At 41.0% G+C, this 17,661-nt stretch overlaps 1 protein-coding gene across 1 annotated transcript; it reads left to right on the top strand.

Moving 5' to 3' along the window:
• The first annotated feature begins 205 nt into the window (after positions 1 to 205).
• PPP2CA (protein phosphatase 2 catalytic subunit alpha) lies at positions 206 to 17,360 on the top strand. The gene is made up of 7 exons (XM_062002488.1): positions 206 to 526; positions 12,813 to 13,022; positions 13,547 to 13,720; positions 13,920 to 14,009; positions 14,437 to 14,598; positions 15,343 to 15,461; positions 16,189 to 17,360. The coding sequence occupies exons 1-7, from the start codon at positions 425 to 427 to the stop codon at positions 16,259 to 16,261; spliced, it is 930 nt and encodes a 309-aa protein (XP_061858472.1). The 5' UTR covers positions 206 to 424; the 3' UTR covers positions 16,262 to 17,360.
• The last annotated feature ends 301 nt before the right edge of the window (positions 17,361 to 17,661 follow it).

Below are 17,661 nucleotides of genomic sequence, written 5' to 3' on the forward strand. Positions count from 1 at the left end.
CGCCGCTTTGTGCTGTTCTGCGCCGCGCAGGCGCGGATGAGCCCGGACTCCGCCCCGCCGCCTCCGTCCCACCGGTCGGGCGGGTCCGCCCCGGCCCGGCCCCACGCCGCCGCGCACGCGCGGCCCCGCCCGGAAGCTGCACACGCGCCGTTGCGTCCCATGGCGTCTCCCTCCCCCTCCCCGTAGTGGAAGCCGAGGCGGTGACGTCAGAAGCGGCGGCCATTACACGGTCTGGTGCGAGGGAGCGGGCGGTAGAGCTGCAGCAGCGGAGAGCGCCGCGCCGGCCGCCCGACTCGCAGCGCTCCGGGCCGCTTCCGCACCCGGCGCCTCGTCCTGCCGCGTCGCAGTCGTCGGCGTTGAGAGCGCGGATCGTAGGGGCCTCCGGGGTGGTGCGGCAGCAGCCCGTGAGGAGGGGGAGAGCGGGATGGAGGAGAAGGTCTTCACCAAGGAGCTCGACCAGTGGGTGGAGCAGCTCAACGAGTGCAAGCAGCTCTCTGAGGGGCAGGTGAAGAGCCTCTGCGAGAAGGTGAGGTGCGGCGAGCGGGCGGTGGGGCCGATTCCACCGGCGGGTGAGAGGCTGCGGGGAGGCGGTGGGGGCAGGGTCCGGGTCACTGCGGGGAAGCGGCGCTCGGTGGAGGAGCCCGCGGGGCCGGGGCGGCTCCTCGGCGGGAAGGCGAGCGGCCAGGGAGCTGGCGGAGGTGGTGCCGGGCGGGAGAGGCGCCTCTCCGCCGGGGAGGCAGGGGGCCCGGGGGCGGGGCGCGGGAAGAAGCGTCGGGGCGAGCGGACTGGCGGACCGGAGCCTCTTAGGCGGCTTCGAGGGGCTCGTTGGTGCACGGCTCGCAGGCGGGGGTAGCGGGCCGGGGAGCCGGGCGAGCCGCGGCCCCTCGGTGGGCGGATCCGCGCCCCCTCTCGCTGCGCTGGGAGCCGGGCTCCGCCTCCCGCCTTTTCATCGCCTCCTAAAATGGCGCCGCTGCCGGGATTGTCGGGAGAGACCCCCGAGCGGGGCCGCCATCCCGCGGCAGGGGAGGAGGGCAGCGCGGGCCCGGCCCCTGCTCTTCCCCGCTGCCCTTTCTGTTCCTGGAGCCCCGCTTGGCGCGACCGCCCACGGGCGGCCTCGGCTGGGCGGAGGGGGCAGTGCCCGGCAGTCTGTCCGTCTGTCGTGTGCGAGGGTCGCGCCTGAACCGACGGAACGTACTGCCATGATATGCTTAAAACTTTAAAGCAGTCCCAAAAGTGTTAGTTATTTTAACGAATATGAAAGCTTATGGTAATCAGTTGACAAGTACGCAGGGTAAAGAGCTGCTGCTTGAGCGTAGCAGCCTGGTTTTTTTCTATTATTATTATTCAAATCAGCATAGGCACATGTAGAATAGCTTTGGGACTTTAGCTTCTGAAAGCTCTGAATACGATTCTGGATTTCATAAAATTCACAAAATAGCTGACATCCCGTGTAGCTATTTATTTTTATGGTGATGGTTTGAAAATGTTGAGACTTGAGTGTTAAGAGTACTGTGGTGATTGAGGCATTTGTAGTTTACAGAAGTCATTCAGTTGGGCCAGGATAGATTTGCTTTTGGAGATTCAAGAAAAAAAATTGTTCTAGTAGCATCCAGCAGCAGTTTGCAGTTGGATTCTAATTCTGTATGTAACTTAATAGCTGAGCAGATTTTTTTTTTTTAGTTACTGAAGGTTTTATGTGTTCCTGCATTCCCGGACTGAAGGAAGTAATATTTGTGGAGTCTTTGGGAACTGGAAATTAAGGAATATGGGAAGTTATCAGTGTACTGGGTGCTGAAGGAGCCTGTGTACCTGTCATGAGAAGTAATTAGAATATTTGAAATTTGGCATTGTGCCTTCAAATACTACAACATGTTGTTTTGGAAGCAAATTGTTTCCAGAGGACTATGAACTTATTAAAGATCTTGCAGTGTTTTTTTAGCCGGACAGATTCTTGCTTGAGTACAAATTTTAGTTTACTAGTATTCCAGCAACTAAAAATTGTTACCATTTATAGAGTTTGTGTATTTAAAATTGTGTTGCACACAAGTGGCAATGTCACTGCCTGACTGTTTTTCATGTGCACCTCTGTTGACAGCGGTCCATCATCTTCTTTGTGTTGCTTTGCTGGAGAGCTGAGCATTCCCCGTGCCATGTGCCATCGTTTACAAACTAATGCTGGTAGAGGATCCTGAGTATCATGAGTGGGGATGTTTCTCAAGTTGTATGGAAACTTGTAAGAGCATGAGGACTATACAAAAAACTTTCAATGTCCCAGGCATTTTTGGTAGGTGAGGCGTAGACATGCCATTAGAAATTCCTTGGAGAAGCTACCGTAGTTCCAGTCATCGTTGTTCTGCAAGACAATGTTTTCATTTTTTCCTAGTGAAGAAGAGAAATGAGCTGTATTTCTCAATAAATGTGTGATGCTCATCACCTAAATAATGGTAGAGAAAGGAAGGGTCACAAAAAGTTGTGTGTCTGACTGCTGTGTTTTGAGACGAGAGACCAAAAGAATGTGTTGGAGAAGTATACCTGAAAAATACCGTTTAGCAGCAACCTCACTTTGCCTCAAGTTGAGTGGATCCGAGTGAGCTCCAGACCAAAGGTAGTATTTCTCTGGGTAGTTTGATACTGTGCTTGAGCTGAAATTCCCTCTCTGACAGGTTTGCGGTCAGCACTTTGCGAGGAGCACAGCCACATGGCTGTTTGTTAGAGAGAGATGATTTGTTGCTTGTAGCTCAGGTGGATTTACTAGGACTTCCTGCTAAGAGTAGTTAAGTTTCTACATGGTTGCTGGTGCAAGGAATTGGAAGTAGACCCGTGAAGTCCACTTTTATTTTCAAGTCATCCCTGCCCACTCAAGTGGGAAGCTGGGTTTGTGGAAGCAGGGTGTTAGTTGAATGCTGTGCCCTCCTGCTGAGGGACGTTTACTTTAATGCCCTAAGTTTCCAGCACAGACTCTCAGAAACTTAGCAGTTACACTCAGTGTTTTGATTGTCTTAAGTAGTTTCATGGATGTAATCGCACCCAAAGGTTTTATTTCTCCAAAAATAGCTTAATGTTTCAAGAGCAGTGTCAAATATAGCTACTGTTCCAAAGGGCAGATAAGGACCCTAATAGATAAAAAACTTATTCTTCACCATATTGAATTGTAGGCAGGGCTAGTTAAATTAAAAAAAAATCTTTGTGAGGTCTTTTCTGTCATAAGAGCATTTGCTTGGATGGTCTTCCTCACTGGTATTTCTTGACCTACTGGGAATTTGAGTATGCAGACTGGTGTCTGTCTAATAGGAAGAAGCCTAAGGGCTCTTTTGTATTTCAATATTGATATCTAAAGAATGCAACAGATATTTACAAGCAGGGTAATTAAGTGTGGCCATTTGTGCATCCCAGTTATTTTCTTAGTACATCTGACAGTGTGCCTGGTTACCTGGGTGACAATGGTGATAATTCAGGCAGAAACGTCTAGGAATAATTTGTAACCATGGATGATACATAATACTTTCGTGGATTATTTGGGAAAAAAAAGAGTGAACCTCTGAGTGGCAATTAAGTTATTCTAGGCTTAATATGTGCCAGGATTTTATCTTGCATCGGTTGTGGGACAAATTGTGAGTGTTTTGCTTAAGGGTTTGGTAAGTGTTGGTTTTGAAGAAGCAATCAAAATGTACAGGTACAGTCACACATCAGTAGTGTTTGTCCTCTTAATGCTGAATTGATTGACCGTTTTCTGTGAGCAGAAGAGAAAGGAAGTCCTTTATTGCCAGGTGAGGGTTTTTCAACTGGCCCTTTTGAGTGAAAGTGCTGTTTTGGAGTACTGTTCTCTTTCATACTTGGTGAGGGCAGAGGTAAATGGTCTTGTCTCCTCACTGTGGTGTGTAAAGCCCTTTAACACCGATGATGGGGGGGGGGGTGTGACATTGCTCATTAAGGTAGGATGACAGTCTAAAAGTGCACAAAGAATTGAGTTGAACTTGTGGATAGTGGCTCCGTTGGTTATTTCAGAAAGTAGCTAGTGCAGTTGGAGGCAGAGCTATCATAGCCTGGAAATACTAGTCTGTAATTAAGTGAATTTGACCATGGCTCGCAGTTTTTAGGAAATGACAACAATTTGGCCTGTGTAGAGTGTTTGGAGTTCTCTTCCCACGTACCTCAATTACTAGTGGAGTATGTCTAACAGACAGTGCCAGTGCTGCTATCTAAAATTTTGAAACTAAGTGAAGGGCTGATACTGGTAAAGGCATTCAAGAAGTCTCGATTCAAGCCTTGTCTCCTGCAGCTTTTGCTCTGTAGTAGTGATCTTGGTTACATTTTCTTTTTGATCTGTAATCAGTGCTAATTTTTTAATGTTTTCATTTATGTTCATATGTTTCAAATATATTTAATATATTTTAATATTCTGGACCATACTGTTCCCCAGTATGTACTTTTGTTAATGGCTTATTTTCCTAATTTTCTTACAGTTGCAGGACTTCTACTCTTGTTTAATATCAGGTCTTTCAAGTTAGAGTTTCTGAGTATGATATTAGATGAGACCTAACAAAACATGCAGGTAGCTACTGCAGATGTGAGCTGCTTGAACTTGTTTAGTTTAAGTGCTTTAATTCTGGAAGGGTGATATGGTTGTTACTGATGAAACTTTATTTTGGCTCAAAAAACCCTTCTGCAATAAAAGTTCAGTTCCTGTAATGTATGGGACTCGCCATTCTTGTGGATCTCACTCCTGTGTTTTAAGCTATTGCTGCCCTGAGGTATCTGCCCCACTTTTTCAGACAGAGGCACATGTTCCCTTCTGCTGCCTCTGCTGTTGGGAAGTTACCTTTCTTAGCTGATTATTTTTGGTGATAAGTGAATGTTTTAAACTGTCCTCAGCTGCCTTTGCAAGGGCTTTTCAATTAGCTAGCTTTTGTCTTCTTTTTTGCAACTTTACATGTAACTATCTCAGAACTATTCTTCAAACTAAGGTGATAGTACAAATGAACTGTCTGAGCTTGCTGTAAATCAACTGCAAAACCTGCCCCAGCGGAATTCACAGGTAGTTAAGAGTTTTTGTGCAGTGGGTTTTGTATTGGACAAGTTCCATGTTCCTCCTGCCTTCCCCTGGCAGAAGGAGATCTGGAAGGTACAGCATTTCAGTTGCTTGTGCTACTGCATTGGCTTCTGGATTTACCACAAGGAAACCCCTGAACCACAGGCAGTGGTGGGAGGGCCTCCTTGAGTAGTTCTGGGGTCAGTGGGAGACCAGAAGAGGGTTTAGTACTCCTTTGCCTCTCCTCATTGAACACAGCCAGGGATGAAGCCACTGGTGAGTATACATAGTTATACCTTCTGTCTCTGAAGAGTTACGGGTGAATTTTGAAAAGCTTTTTGTTACATTTTAATAATGGTGTTTTACATTATTCTGGAACACTTTCACAGAAAAACAAAAAGAGCCTTTTGCTCCCAGTGTTCTGTGAGTTTTGGGGTTTTTTTGTGATGGTTGGTAATATAAAATGGCAATTGTCTCTTCACACAAAAGGCATTTGAAGCATTAGCCTTGCCAGCCTTCTCATCAAGTTCTGATTATACATATAACATTTTGATGTATGTATGAGAATTGTCATCTATGTGCCATCAACTTTCTAATTTTTTTCAATCCTGGGAAAATTGTAAAATTTAGTGCTGGCAGTTAGGGTTATCTTGTTGGGCTTTTAAAATTACAACATTAGTTTTGATTAAATAGAAGTGAAATATATTTTCATGTTGTTTTAGAAGTTACCTTGGGCATAGCTGAAGATAAGTGAGCATTCATAAGGCAGGGTCCTACCTGAGTTCTGGCAATTTGAGGCTCAGGACATGGATGAGGCTGTAGGTTGATGTCCTCTTCCAATTCGACTTGTGGTGAGGTTGTTGCTGCCTTAGAACTGATGACAATGCTGCTCTCTGATTCCTCCCTAGCCGTTTTCAATTAGTCATCTGGGTTGCCCTCAGCAGTGTAATGACCCAACCTGTCTGTCTGGAGTTAAGGATGCCTTGCACAAAAGGCTGTGTGAAAAGAATTGAAGGAGCAATAACTGAATTTCCATCCTCGCTTAGGGACCCTCAAGCACTACATGGATAGTTGGTTGGGAGCACAGTTTTTGACCTTGGTTGCTTTTCTTTAGGTAGGATGTTAACCTGGAAAAACAGTGTATTTCTAGCTAAAGAATAAATACTAGAGCTCAGTAGTCAGGTCTCCAATATTTCTTCTGAGTATATTGGGAACACCTTCCAGTATAGGTCTTGATATTTGAGTTCTTATGCACATGCCTACCCCATCCTCCAGTGGATATCCAGCCTGTTGACTATGCTTAGCTGTGACTTGAGTTGTTTGAGGGGGAAAAAAAAAAACCTTTTGAGTTTGTTACATAAAGCTGTGCTTGGGGATTTTGGGCATAACTGCTTTGTGAGAGGTTTAGACTATTTCTTTTTTTTAAACAACTTGAATGATACAGCTTGTTCTCCAGACAGGAATGAAGGCCATTTCTGGTCAGCTCCATGCATTGCTGCTCTTGCTGTATTTCTTGGAACTCCCATGTAAAGAGGAAGCCATCTGGATTTCATGAGCTATTTAGCCTCCTTTAAATTAAAGAATTTTTTTTTTTTTTTTTAGGATTTTTCTTTGAATTAGAAGACACTAAGGTCTTTTGTACGAAGCAAAATAATGACACCGAGTTCTTTTCAGAGGAGCCCTTTCCTATTCTCCTCCATCTGACTTGTCAGCTACTGACACTTAAATAGCAGATCCCCCTTCTCTCAAGTTTGCCTCTGAGGGAAAGAACGCTCCTTTCACAGTTAAGCTGAGCATATAAGACTGCTAATGATTTTTCCAAATTGAAGTGTTGGGGGGATTGTCGGGGTTGTCAGTGGTGTCAGTCATTACTTTGTAGTACAAAGGAATGGAGGGTTATTTGGCAAAAGTTTACTACCTGCATGCTTTCTTGTAGAGCTGCTAGAATTTACAGGAAAAAAAAGAAGGTGGTTGTCTCGTTTCATCTTACATGCGGTACTGGCAGTAGGATTGATCTTTTTGACGCCTTATGTTGAACTAGCCTCTCTTCTAACCAAACAAAATAGCTAAGAGATGGGAGCAGTTGCTGAGTTGTGGGCCAGTGAAGAAGAATATTTTGCTGTGTGTTGTGAACTGTGAAGCCACTTGGATTTTATGCTGCTTTTTTTTGTTGTTAGTAAATTGCCCAGTTTTGTTCACTGACAAATACTCATTGATATATAAGCTTCTGAGCTGTCACTTTGTGCACATTGAATTAAAATCAAACTTCTGAGTTGATTGATTAGTTGTTTGTGCTATCCCAAGAAAATTAAGGGCTAAAGTGCAGTGACCACATTGTGACATGTTCTGAGAAGCTGCATTGTGACTCTTTGAGCAGACATGCCTTCTTTTTATTTGCTGAGTTGTAAACATTCGGCTTTGGAAGTGGAAGAGGTTAGAAAATAGAGGTGTAGGTACTAGTCACAAAACGAAAGAAAAGCAGATCGGTTATCTTCTGTGTCAGTCTTGGGAAAAGAGTGTTTTGCTGCTGAGGCTGCTTCTATGTGGATGCAAATCTTAGTCTTACTTTGGAACACTAAATAATTGTCAGTGAGGAGCTTAGTATTTCAATTTTGATCATATGTGCATATTCACATTTAACTCCTTAGTGGACTCCCAAGTTCAACATAAAATGATTTCCCGTTTGTGTCCTATGTAATCCAACTGCTGTTGTCCCTTCTTCACAGAAGGGTGATAACGGAAGCATCATTTCCCTAGTTTCATTTAAAATGTCAGACTGTGAATGAAGATACCTTTTACTCTAAAAATGAAGAACCCATGTTTTGTCTGAACATCATCTCTTTGCAAGTAAGGAATGGTGGAAATCCTTACATGGAGGGAAACAAATTCTTCCACTGTGCAGAAGACTTGCTGACTAATGGGTGACTTTGCTTGGAACTGGAATCCCTTCCAGGCCACTGTTTGGCCAGCTAAACGCAGTGTTCATCCCAATTAGCTGGTCATTTTGCCTTTAGTCACATCCTGCGCATCCTGACAGCAGGATGAGTGTGGTTGAAGTCTTTGATTTCATCAAAATATCTTTATGATAACTAGAAATACCTGGTTTGGTTTTTTTCTTGGTTACAGGGGATGCTTCTCAACACACACTGTACTAGACAGCTTGGTGGGATGCAGGTGTGAATCCTGGTCTGCCAAGAATGACACATTGCCATCTGCAACTGACATTGGAGCTACATTGTCTCCTTAAAATAATGTCTGTCTTTCCTTTACTGAGCTAGTAGTAATCTATTGATAAGTGCTTTGTAGCACTGGTTTGCTGCTGTGCAGCAGTGTGAAGCATTGTTCTGCAGTTCTAATAAGCCACAGTAATGTTTGCTGCCTTTTTTATTTTTTTTTTCATGTGCCCCAAAGTTTTTCAGAGTAGATACTTGGTTTGAGCGGTCACAGCTCCTGCTAGAATGTGTAGGATCTAAGAAGGGGTAAGAATAATTGAGAAATACCTGGTATCTTCTGGAAACACAAAGGAACTTGGGTACAGATTAATTCAGAGGATTTTTCAGAAATGGACCACCAGAAGTTCATTTTGTGAGGCAAGGCTGATGATGTACTGTGCTTATCAGAGAAACTTGCTTATCCTCTGTGTAGAGTAAGATGAGAAAGAGACTGAATGGAGTATAGCATGTATGGTGCTTCACTCTGCCTTAATCTGTGGCATAGAGGATAAAATTATATGCAGGAGATACCTCTGTATACATAGAGCTCTTGTATCTCACAAAATAAAACTCTGAAGATCTAGAAGTCATGTGGTAGTAGCTTTAATGGTCATACGGTTGTGGATTTTTTAATTCTTAACCCTGTCTGCTCAGTATAAAATGCAGAGTTTACACTTGGATCTTGCATTGTCTTACAGAGATTAGCTTCATTGTTTTATTTTAAGAACAGTGTTCAGCACAGAAGATGTGCTTTGTAAACAAAGGCAATGAAACAGTGCTTCAGTGTTCATCTGGCCATGTAGATGTACAGCAGTTCAGGAATGTTTTAATTCTTACATAGGAGGTTAAATTTTTTTTACTACTTGCTTTAAAGGGAAAAAAGTGTTTTCTTTGGGGTTTAATATTGGGTTTATTTTTCGTGTCTTTGAGTGTTTTGGGATTGTACAAATTGCATCTTTCCAGTGAGATAGCTGAGTAAGCCACTGTTTCACATATCAAGTCAGACCAAATTAGTCACAATGACTAAGCTGAAGTGCATTTGATATGTACTTATTGTTTGAACTTTGAGATTGCTCTACGTAAAATACCCAACTTTCCACCTCAGCGGTTGCTGTTTATCATGGCATTTTATTTTGTTGTTCTTATGCTCTTCTTGTACAATTTATTGCTGCATATGTTTTCTGCATTTGGCTTTATTGGTGCTTGCCTGTAAAATTACCATTTATCAGTTTGAAGTAGTGCATTCTTTTCAGTCTTAGTTTGTATCCATTTGTTCTTGGTTTTGAAATCTGAGAGTATGTAGTGATGAAAAAGAATTTAAGCTGATTTGGGTTCATAGCACTAATGTAGACTGTTGAGACCAAGTTTTTGTTTATTAGTCTATTTTAAATCATTGACTACCATCAAGAGTTAAACTTTCTGTACTTCGGGATGCTTACAGGACTGAAGACATAACAGTTCAGGGCTACCAATATTAAGAACTGTTAAGAACTGAAAAGATATGGAGAAATGAAACACTAAATGTTCAAGAAAATCTGTATCGGAATTGTGTAATTGTTTTTCCTGGTGGTAGGCGATTAAACCTGGATGTTTCAAAACGTTGATGTCAGTATACCGCAAAGTATTACACTGTTGTCCTTTGTGGCCATAGGTCCCCGGGTTTTTTAAATACAGGGAATCAGGTGTGTCTGTTCTGTTTCATCGGGTGGTTTGATCAAGGAGCACTTTGTCTTGTACTGAAAAGTGCTCCACTGCTTCCTCTCCATGGAGATGTGTAGGAGCGCTAATAGGAAGACAGTCTGTTTGCAGGGGAGGATGGATGAGAGGGAGGGAGTTGTGTGATGTGGCTGAGCAAGATAGCATTGTGGATCTCAAGGAAAAGATCAGTGAAAAGGGAGTGGAACCAGGTGAGATTGCATGGGGTGGTGTGTGGTCCAGTACAAAATCAGGGTCACAGATACTTCAGCAGTAATTGTGATAGGTTGCCTTTGTGAAATAAAAATATAATGTGTACTGTTGTCAGTACAGCCTGTGCTTATGTTACAGTATATTAAAACATATTTTACTTTACTCCATTACAGGAATTTATTTAATGTGGAAATTTGAGGTGTGGTTGATCGACCGTTTGTTGGTGGCTTGTTTTCAGTGTGTTATTTTTTCCATTTCCTTGGCTATTTTGTAGAGGCAACTATACTGCCTAAGCATTTCAGTGTATGCCACTTGGTGCTGTGAAATAAGCAGTTTATAACAATATATCGTGAAACTTGTTTCGGCACATGAAAATATTGAAATCCCTACACCAGCATTCCTCCACTGCAGGATTTAAATAGAGATTGCTGTTTTGCAAGCTGACCTGGAACAGTCTTTTTCCATCAGAGTAGCTGTCTGACTTATCTGTGTGTTTGGTCATATGCGTATCTGAGTGATTTAATATTTCAAAAACCGAGGAAGCAATAACTCTGTTGCTGAGATCTGTGTCATTTTCATCTGTGTCAGCAGAGACGCTGCATAACTCTGATGAATAAATAAATGCTACATTCTTTGTACAAAGCTTCCAGTGCAGTAAGAAAATGCAGCGTTACAAAGCATTCTAATTGAAGAGTAGGTTTTTAGGTTGAAGTGCAGTGAACATCTATAAAAGTTTTCTGTCAAAAAGGGAATTAAGAGGGCTAATGCTTTTGATTGTAATAGTGTATTAGAAGAGGTTAAGGCTGTTAAAACACCTTCAAAACATCCGGTGAGTGTCACTGCATTAAAATGAACTTAAGTCAAACTCTCTTAAAATAAATCGACACTTTTAGCATCTACCACAAGCCAGCAATGACCTATCTTTAGTAGTAGGCATGAGTGGAAACTGTCATATGAGATTGACTTTTGATGTAAATACGTTTACAGAGTGATTTACTTCTGTTGCTTGTGCTGTAATATCTAAAGCTCTGTGTTGCAGGATGCTTAGCCACGATTGCATTTTTGCATTTCTTTGTAGTGTTGAATGAAGTGTTGAATGTCACCAGTCTCCGTTAAAGTGTGTGTTGCTGGCACTATCCTTGTTTCATGTGGTGACCGTGGTGGTTAGCCTGGATGATGTGCAGGAACAGTGAGATAGCTTTTGGGGGTGGGAGTCACTGTCCAGCTAATGGCTTCCTGAATAGGGTGGAAACTTGGGCACAGTAGCATGTTTCTCAGTAGCCTGGCTCATGTCAATACCCAGATTTTCATATACTGTTAAGATTTTAGCTTCTCATGTTTATTTCCTAACCATTTAATGCTTCTAATGCCTCTCAGGTTATGACGAATCTTTTCTAGTGTCTAAAAAATACCTGTTTTCTTAGCAGAAACACCACCAAAATGAGTATGCTGTTTTAATTGTCAGGTTAGGTGTGAAAAAATTCAGTGACCCTAAACTGAACATGGTGTTGATCTCCCATCCATGTGTTGCACTGATGGATGCTTCAGGGTGTTTTTGATTCCATGTGGGCCTGTGCATAGGTGGTGGTTCATGTGTTTTTGCAAGCCCTGTAGACACCTTGGGTTATAAAACAATACAGTTTTTCTGTATTCTCTTGTCATGCTGGTAACGAGATTAAAAAAAGAATCTTTTTTGAGGGATATTTGGTTGAAAGGCATGGGAACTTTTTAGATGGTAACTTGTAAACGTGATACTGTTTTATATTTCTAATATTCTCTTGATTTAGAAAATTAACAGTGGTGTGTTTATTGGGACTGTTCTGAGAACAAACTAACAACTGGTATAGTGATGGTGTAACTAAGGACTTCTTGCATTATTTGAAAATTACCTTTCTGATGCTCTATTTAGCTTGTGTGTCTTCATTCAAATTGCCTTTGTCTGCAACTTTGATGTACGCAGTTTTATGAAAAAGGTAGTGATGGCAAAGATGTTTCCCTACTTTGGTTTATGAAGCCTTAACTCGGTGTTACTTGTTTTCTGAACACAAAACAGAAAGCTTGTGCAGATAATCCACTGGCTGTATTGGATGTTAGTTATGTTCTTGCTTTTTCTTCATGTAGGACACACTGCCTTTGTGTTCAAAGATGTTTGTATAGATGGTGGCAAACAGTTGTGCAAGTGTAGAACTCCCTGGAGCTTTTGGTGTTTCCCAGGGAGAGGCTTGGATTTGGCCATGTCTGAGTTCAGAGGATTGGACATAAAAATGGTTAACAATTTTTAGATTTTTTTTTTTTCAAAATACTTCCAAACTGCTTCAGTTCCAAAAGCGATGGTCATTGTTTTATGCTTCATTGAACCATTTTGTACAAAATACGACTGTTTTGTTATGCTGGAAATTCATTCTGAAATAGCCCCTTTAAGGAGGGTGAAAAAAAAACCCCACCAAATGAAACTTTTCTTGTTAATACAGAGTTGCAAAAAGCAAAATCTTATTTTAAGTAAAGATAAACTCTTACCTCAGGCACTTCAGACAAGGAGGGGGAAAGAGCTCATAAAGACAGCAGGTAGTAACTAGCTGAAAGTAGTGGAGCATATTTGGAATAAAATTCATTGGTGAATTCACAATTTATGCTTTTTTTGTTTTGTTTTCTTTGTTTTATAGGCTAAAGAAATTTTGACAAAAGAATCTAATGTACAAGAAGTGCGATGTCCTGTCACAGTCTGTGGAGATGTCCACGGACAATTTCACGACCTTATGGAACTTTTCAGAATTGGAGGCAAATCACCAGACACAAACTATTTGTTTATGGGGGACTATGTTGACAGAGGCTATTATTCAGTGGAAACGGTCACATTGCTTGTAGCTCTTAAGGTAACTTTTCTGAGCTGTACAATTATGTATAAAACATAACATATAAAACAAAACATATCCTGATTACACTTAATATCTGTTATGATTTGCACTGCATTGGTACTATAGGTACAAACACTGAAGCGTTTGTTGTCTTGGTTTTCTAAGATGCTTCTGGGACTGGGAGGGAGTTCATGTGCAAGTCTGAACCTTTTCTAAAATGAGCACTGTTTATTTTTTACTTGGCCTAAGTGGCAATCTTTAAGAATTTGTTTGGAGAGGTCCGCTTAGTGCACAGGTGCAGTGAAGTCCACTAGTAAAATAAAATTTGTAATTAATCTCAAAGATTTGGCAGCAGAGGATTTGAGTGAATTATCCTTTTTTTTTTTTCCGAGAGCTTGTAATTGAATCTTGGTCTTGAGAAAGGTTTGGGGTTTGATGCTTTTTTGAGATTTGACAGGGGTGGAAGGCATGCCAATTCCGTTTTTTTTTTTTTGGGAAGACCTGTGTGTTTTAATGCCTTTAAAATAAACTGTTGTGTTTAGGTCCGTTACCGTGAACGTATCACAATTCTTCGAGGAAACCATGAAAGCAGGCAAATCACACAAGTATATGGTTTCTATGACGAATGTTTAAGAAAATATGGAAATGCAAATGTTTGGAAATACTTTACAGACCTTTTTGATTACCTGCCTCTAACTGCCTTGGTGGATGGTCAGGTATGTTGATTTTTTCTTTTTGACCAAGTGAGATGTTACTGCTAGCAAAAGGAGCTGTTAGCGCTGTATTCTGTCAGCTCTCTACTCTGAAGGAATCTATTGCAGATTTTCTCCTAATCATTTATACTAAGCAATTACATTAATTATATCAGTGCAATTATAAATGAATGAAATAAATCCATATATCTAACTTTTGCAGATTTTCTGTCTACATGGTGGCCTTTCTCCATCGATAGACACACTGGACCACATCAGAGCACTTGATCGTTTGCAGGAAGTTCCCCATGAGGTACCAAAAAATAATAGTTTTTGAAACTCATGGGATTTGTGGTTCGGCATAGATTGGGTATTTGGGTACACAGGCTGAAAACAAAACTCAGAACAACTTAGCAATATGAAAGTGCCTGTCTTGCTGTTCTAGTTTTTGAAGGAAAATAAGGTGCATGTTCTTGCTTAAAAATCCAGACATGTTTTAGTATACCTTGAATCTCAGCAGGTATGATTTTTTTATTTTGGAGATCAGAACTGCTCCTATGGAAATTCTTCACTGATAACTACTTGGTAGTGTTGCATGTATTAACTATACTAGCTCTTGGGAGTTGACAGGCCTTTTTGATTTTTAAATCTTAATGCAACAAGTTGTGCAGGGGTGACGTGTTTGCAGGGGTTTTTATGGTTTTGTGCTCCATTTCTGAAATCATCTCTGTCTCTTACAGGGTCCAATGTGTGACTTGCTATGGTCAGATCCAGACGATCGTGGTGGTTGGGGAATTTCTCCTCGAGGTGCAGGATACACATTTGGACAGGATATTTCAGAAACCTTTAACCATGCTAATGGCCTTACATTGGTTTCAAGAGCTCATCAGTTGGTAATGGAGGTAAGCAGGATAGCCAGTGTGTTTTAACTTTCTGATTGCATAGTTGGTCCATCAGTCCTGTACTCTGTGTGTCAGGGATGTGCATATGCTACTGTGACAGCTGATAATCCAGCTGAGAGTCTTCCATAAACTGTACTTTGACAGTAGTTAAGTGCTACTGAAGAGTTTCTCAATTTGACAGCGTGGTAATTTGTACTTTGGCCTTTTTCTAAAAATTTACAGTAGCCTACCAAAACAGACTTCAGTAGTAGATGTGGTGTTTTGATTCTTAAACATAAATGCCGAGTCTCTTGATAAGAAAATGCACGTGAATATATGTGCCTTGAAAAAAGATACATTTTTCATTTTTACCTTGAATGGGTATTTTTGTTCTTAGTCTCTAATTATCTCAGGCAATTAAGATTTTTTTTTTTTATTTTTTAAGAATTTGGATTTGGTGGTGATATCTGAAGACTCAGAATAGATTGTTTACGTCCAAATTGCTGTTCTAATTTTTTAATGCTAATGCAATGGAGAATTCTTGCTGAATTTTTAAAATACATTTAGCTCATGCTTACAGGCAACAGTCAAAGGCCAAAATTCCTTTTTATCTTTTTTGTTTCAGGAAGAAAAGTAACCTTTAGTCTTTTTTAGAATGCCACTACCAATGCCACTTAAGGTTTTGCACACTCAGTTGGGAGTCAGATGGTCATATGAGGTACAAAAAATGAACTGGGGTGTCATATTTTTTTTTCCACTCTCCAGGGCTACAACTGGTGCCATGATCGGAATGTAGTAACGATTTTCAGTGCTCCAAACTATTGTTACCGTTGTGGCAACCAGGCTGCAATTATGGAACTTGATGATACTCTAAAATATTCCTTGTAAGTATGTTTAAAAAAAATCACATTGCCCATGATATTAAGGTAGCTAGTATAGTCAGATGTCACTGAATTACTGTGTTAAGGTGTGGGGTTTTCCCTTTTGGGAGGTGGAGTGAATCTGGAAAGTCTTGGAGTCAAACGTATGGAGCAGTTGTTAATATCTTGTCTTGTCAGATTAAAGTGAGACTCCTTGGTTTGGTTTTGTATAACTGGAGTTTAATGAAATGGTAGAGACGTGTGTGACTTCAGAATAGGAGTACCTTGTCATGTTAGAGGCAATGCCCTCCTGTCAGTCTAGGGCAAGGCACTTTTAGAATCTTGGAATTCTTCAGATGTTAGGATATCAGCTTTTTTAACGATGTTTCCAGTTGACTACCTTAGCAGCAGCTTCACTAGTAAATGAGGGAAAAGCATTGGTAAACTGCCTCCTTTGACAATTACTGGAGTGTCATAAATACATGCCGATGTTTGACCAGTTTATGAGTCTTAAGATTTGTTTCTCTGCAGTCCTTCGTAGTAATCCTAAGAGGAGTTTAAAATACGTGGGTTATAAATACATACGGATAGGACGATAGTTGAACGCTTGTTCAAGGAGACTTATTTGTTTGAAACATTTTGAAGAGATGTACCTGTGTTAACACCACTGCTACTGTAATTCACATGTGAAATGTACCTGAACGTAAATGGAGCTCCTGCCCCTGGCTCCATTAACACCTGTGCTTTTCAGTTTGCAGTTCGATCCAGCACCGCGCAGAGGTGAACCGCATGTTACTCGTCGCACCCCAGACTACTTCCTGTAAAGAGATTTTAGACCTGTACAGTATTGCCATGAACCATATGTTGACCTAAAGAAAATGGGAAGAGCAACAGTAACTCCAAAGTGTCAGAAAATATTTAACATTCAAACTTGTTTTCACATGGACCAAAAGACGTGCCATATTCAAATACAAAGCCTCTTGTCGTCAACAACTGTGACCACTTTAGAATGAACCAGTTCATTGCATGCTGAAGCAACATTGTTGGTCAAGAAACCAGTTTCTGGCATAGCGCTATTTGTAGTTACTTTTGCTTTCTCTGAGAGACTGCAAATAATAAGATGTAGACATTAACACCTCGTGAAAACATTTAACTTTCCATTTAGCTATAGCTTTATTCAGCATGACTGTAGATAAGGGTAGCAGCAAACAATCATTGAAGCTTAAAGAACATTTTTAAAATAAGTACCAAGGCCTCATATTTGTTCTGAAACTGTTTGTTTGTTTTATTTTCAGGGAAAACTGTTTAATTTAATTGTATTGATTTTTTTTTTTTGTCTGCACTCAGTTCCCTCTTCCACTCTTTGCCCTACCATATTGTCCCTTGTAATTGTCCGAGGATAGTGAATTACTTTGAACAGAACTGTTTTTTTCTGTAAAACAATGTTACTGCAGGACAGAGCTGCAGTGTTTTTCATAATAAACTTGTGAACTAAGTATGGAAAAATGTCAAATCCTAATTGCATCTCAGGTCAACTGTGGTTTAATAAACTAACATGTAGCTGGATGGGGTTTTTAAACTTGCATAGAACTTTCCACCTTAAATAACTAAAACTGAGGTGATTGAAATGTGCTGGAAAACACTGACCTTTGGAGTTCTGGCGCAGGAAGGTTCCTGGTCAGGTGTTGTCATGCAGCTGAGAACAGCTCGCTTGTTCCTGACATGTTGCTGTCTTTCCCTCTTGGTGCTCTACGGAAATAGTAAGAAATGGAAGAACACAGGATCACATACTTGAGCGTGGCTTTTTTTTCAAGTGTAAATCTAAATAAATCATTTACAATGTAGGTGCTAATACTTATAATCATTTTCTGAAAAACTAAGAATAAAACCAGTTTTCTAAACATTAAAGGAAATAACTTGAAATTGGTGCTATGTGTATTGCCCAGGCTTCCATTCTGAAAAACAGTGGTATGTGGTTTATGTTAACTTCTGTTGAAGTACTCCCTGTCTTCTCACTTGTCTCAGAATTTGAATCCCAATTTGGTTACTCTGCTCAAAACAGAAGTTCAAGTTTGTGCCGCCTTAAGGCCTGAAACTGATTGGGCATATCTTAAAAAGATGGACCTGGCTGTTGTTTTAATAGAGGACTCCTACTGAAATGTTTACAAGACTCTAAATTTCTTGGGCACAAGGTAGATTCTGCACCAACAGAGAGGTTTAATTC

The sequence above is a fragment of the Colius striatus genome, chromosome 9, assembly GCF_028858725.1.
Source record: "Colius striatus isolate bColStr4 chromosome 9, bColStr4.1.hap1, whole genome shotgun sequence".
NCBI classification, from domain to species: domain Eukaryota; kingdom Metazoa; phylum Chordata; class Aves; order Coliiformes; family Coliidae; genus Colius; species Colius striatus.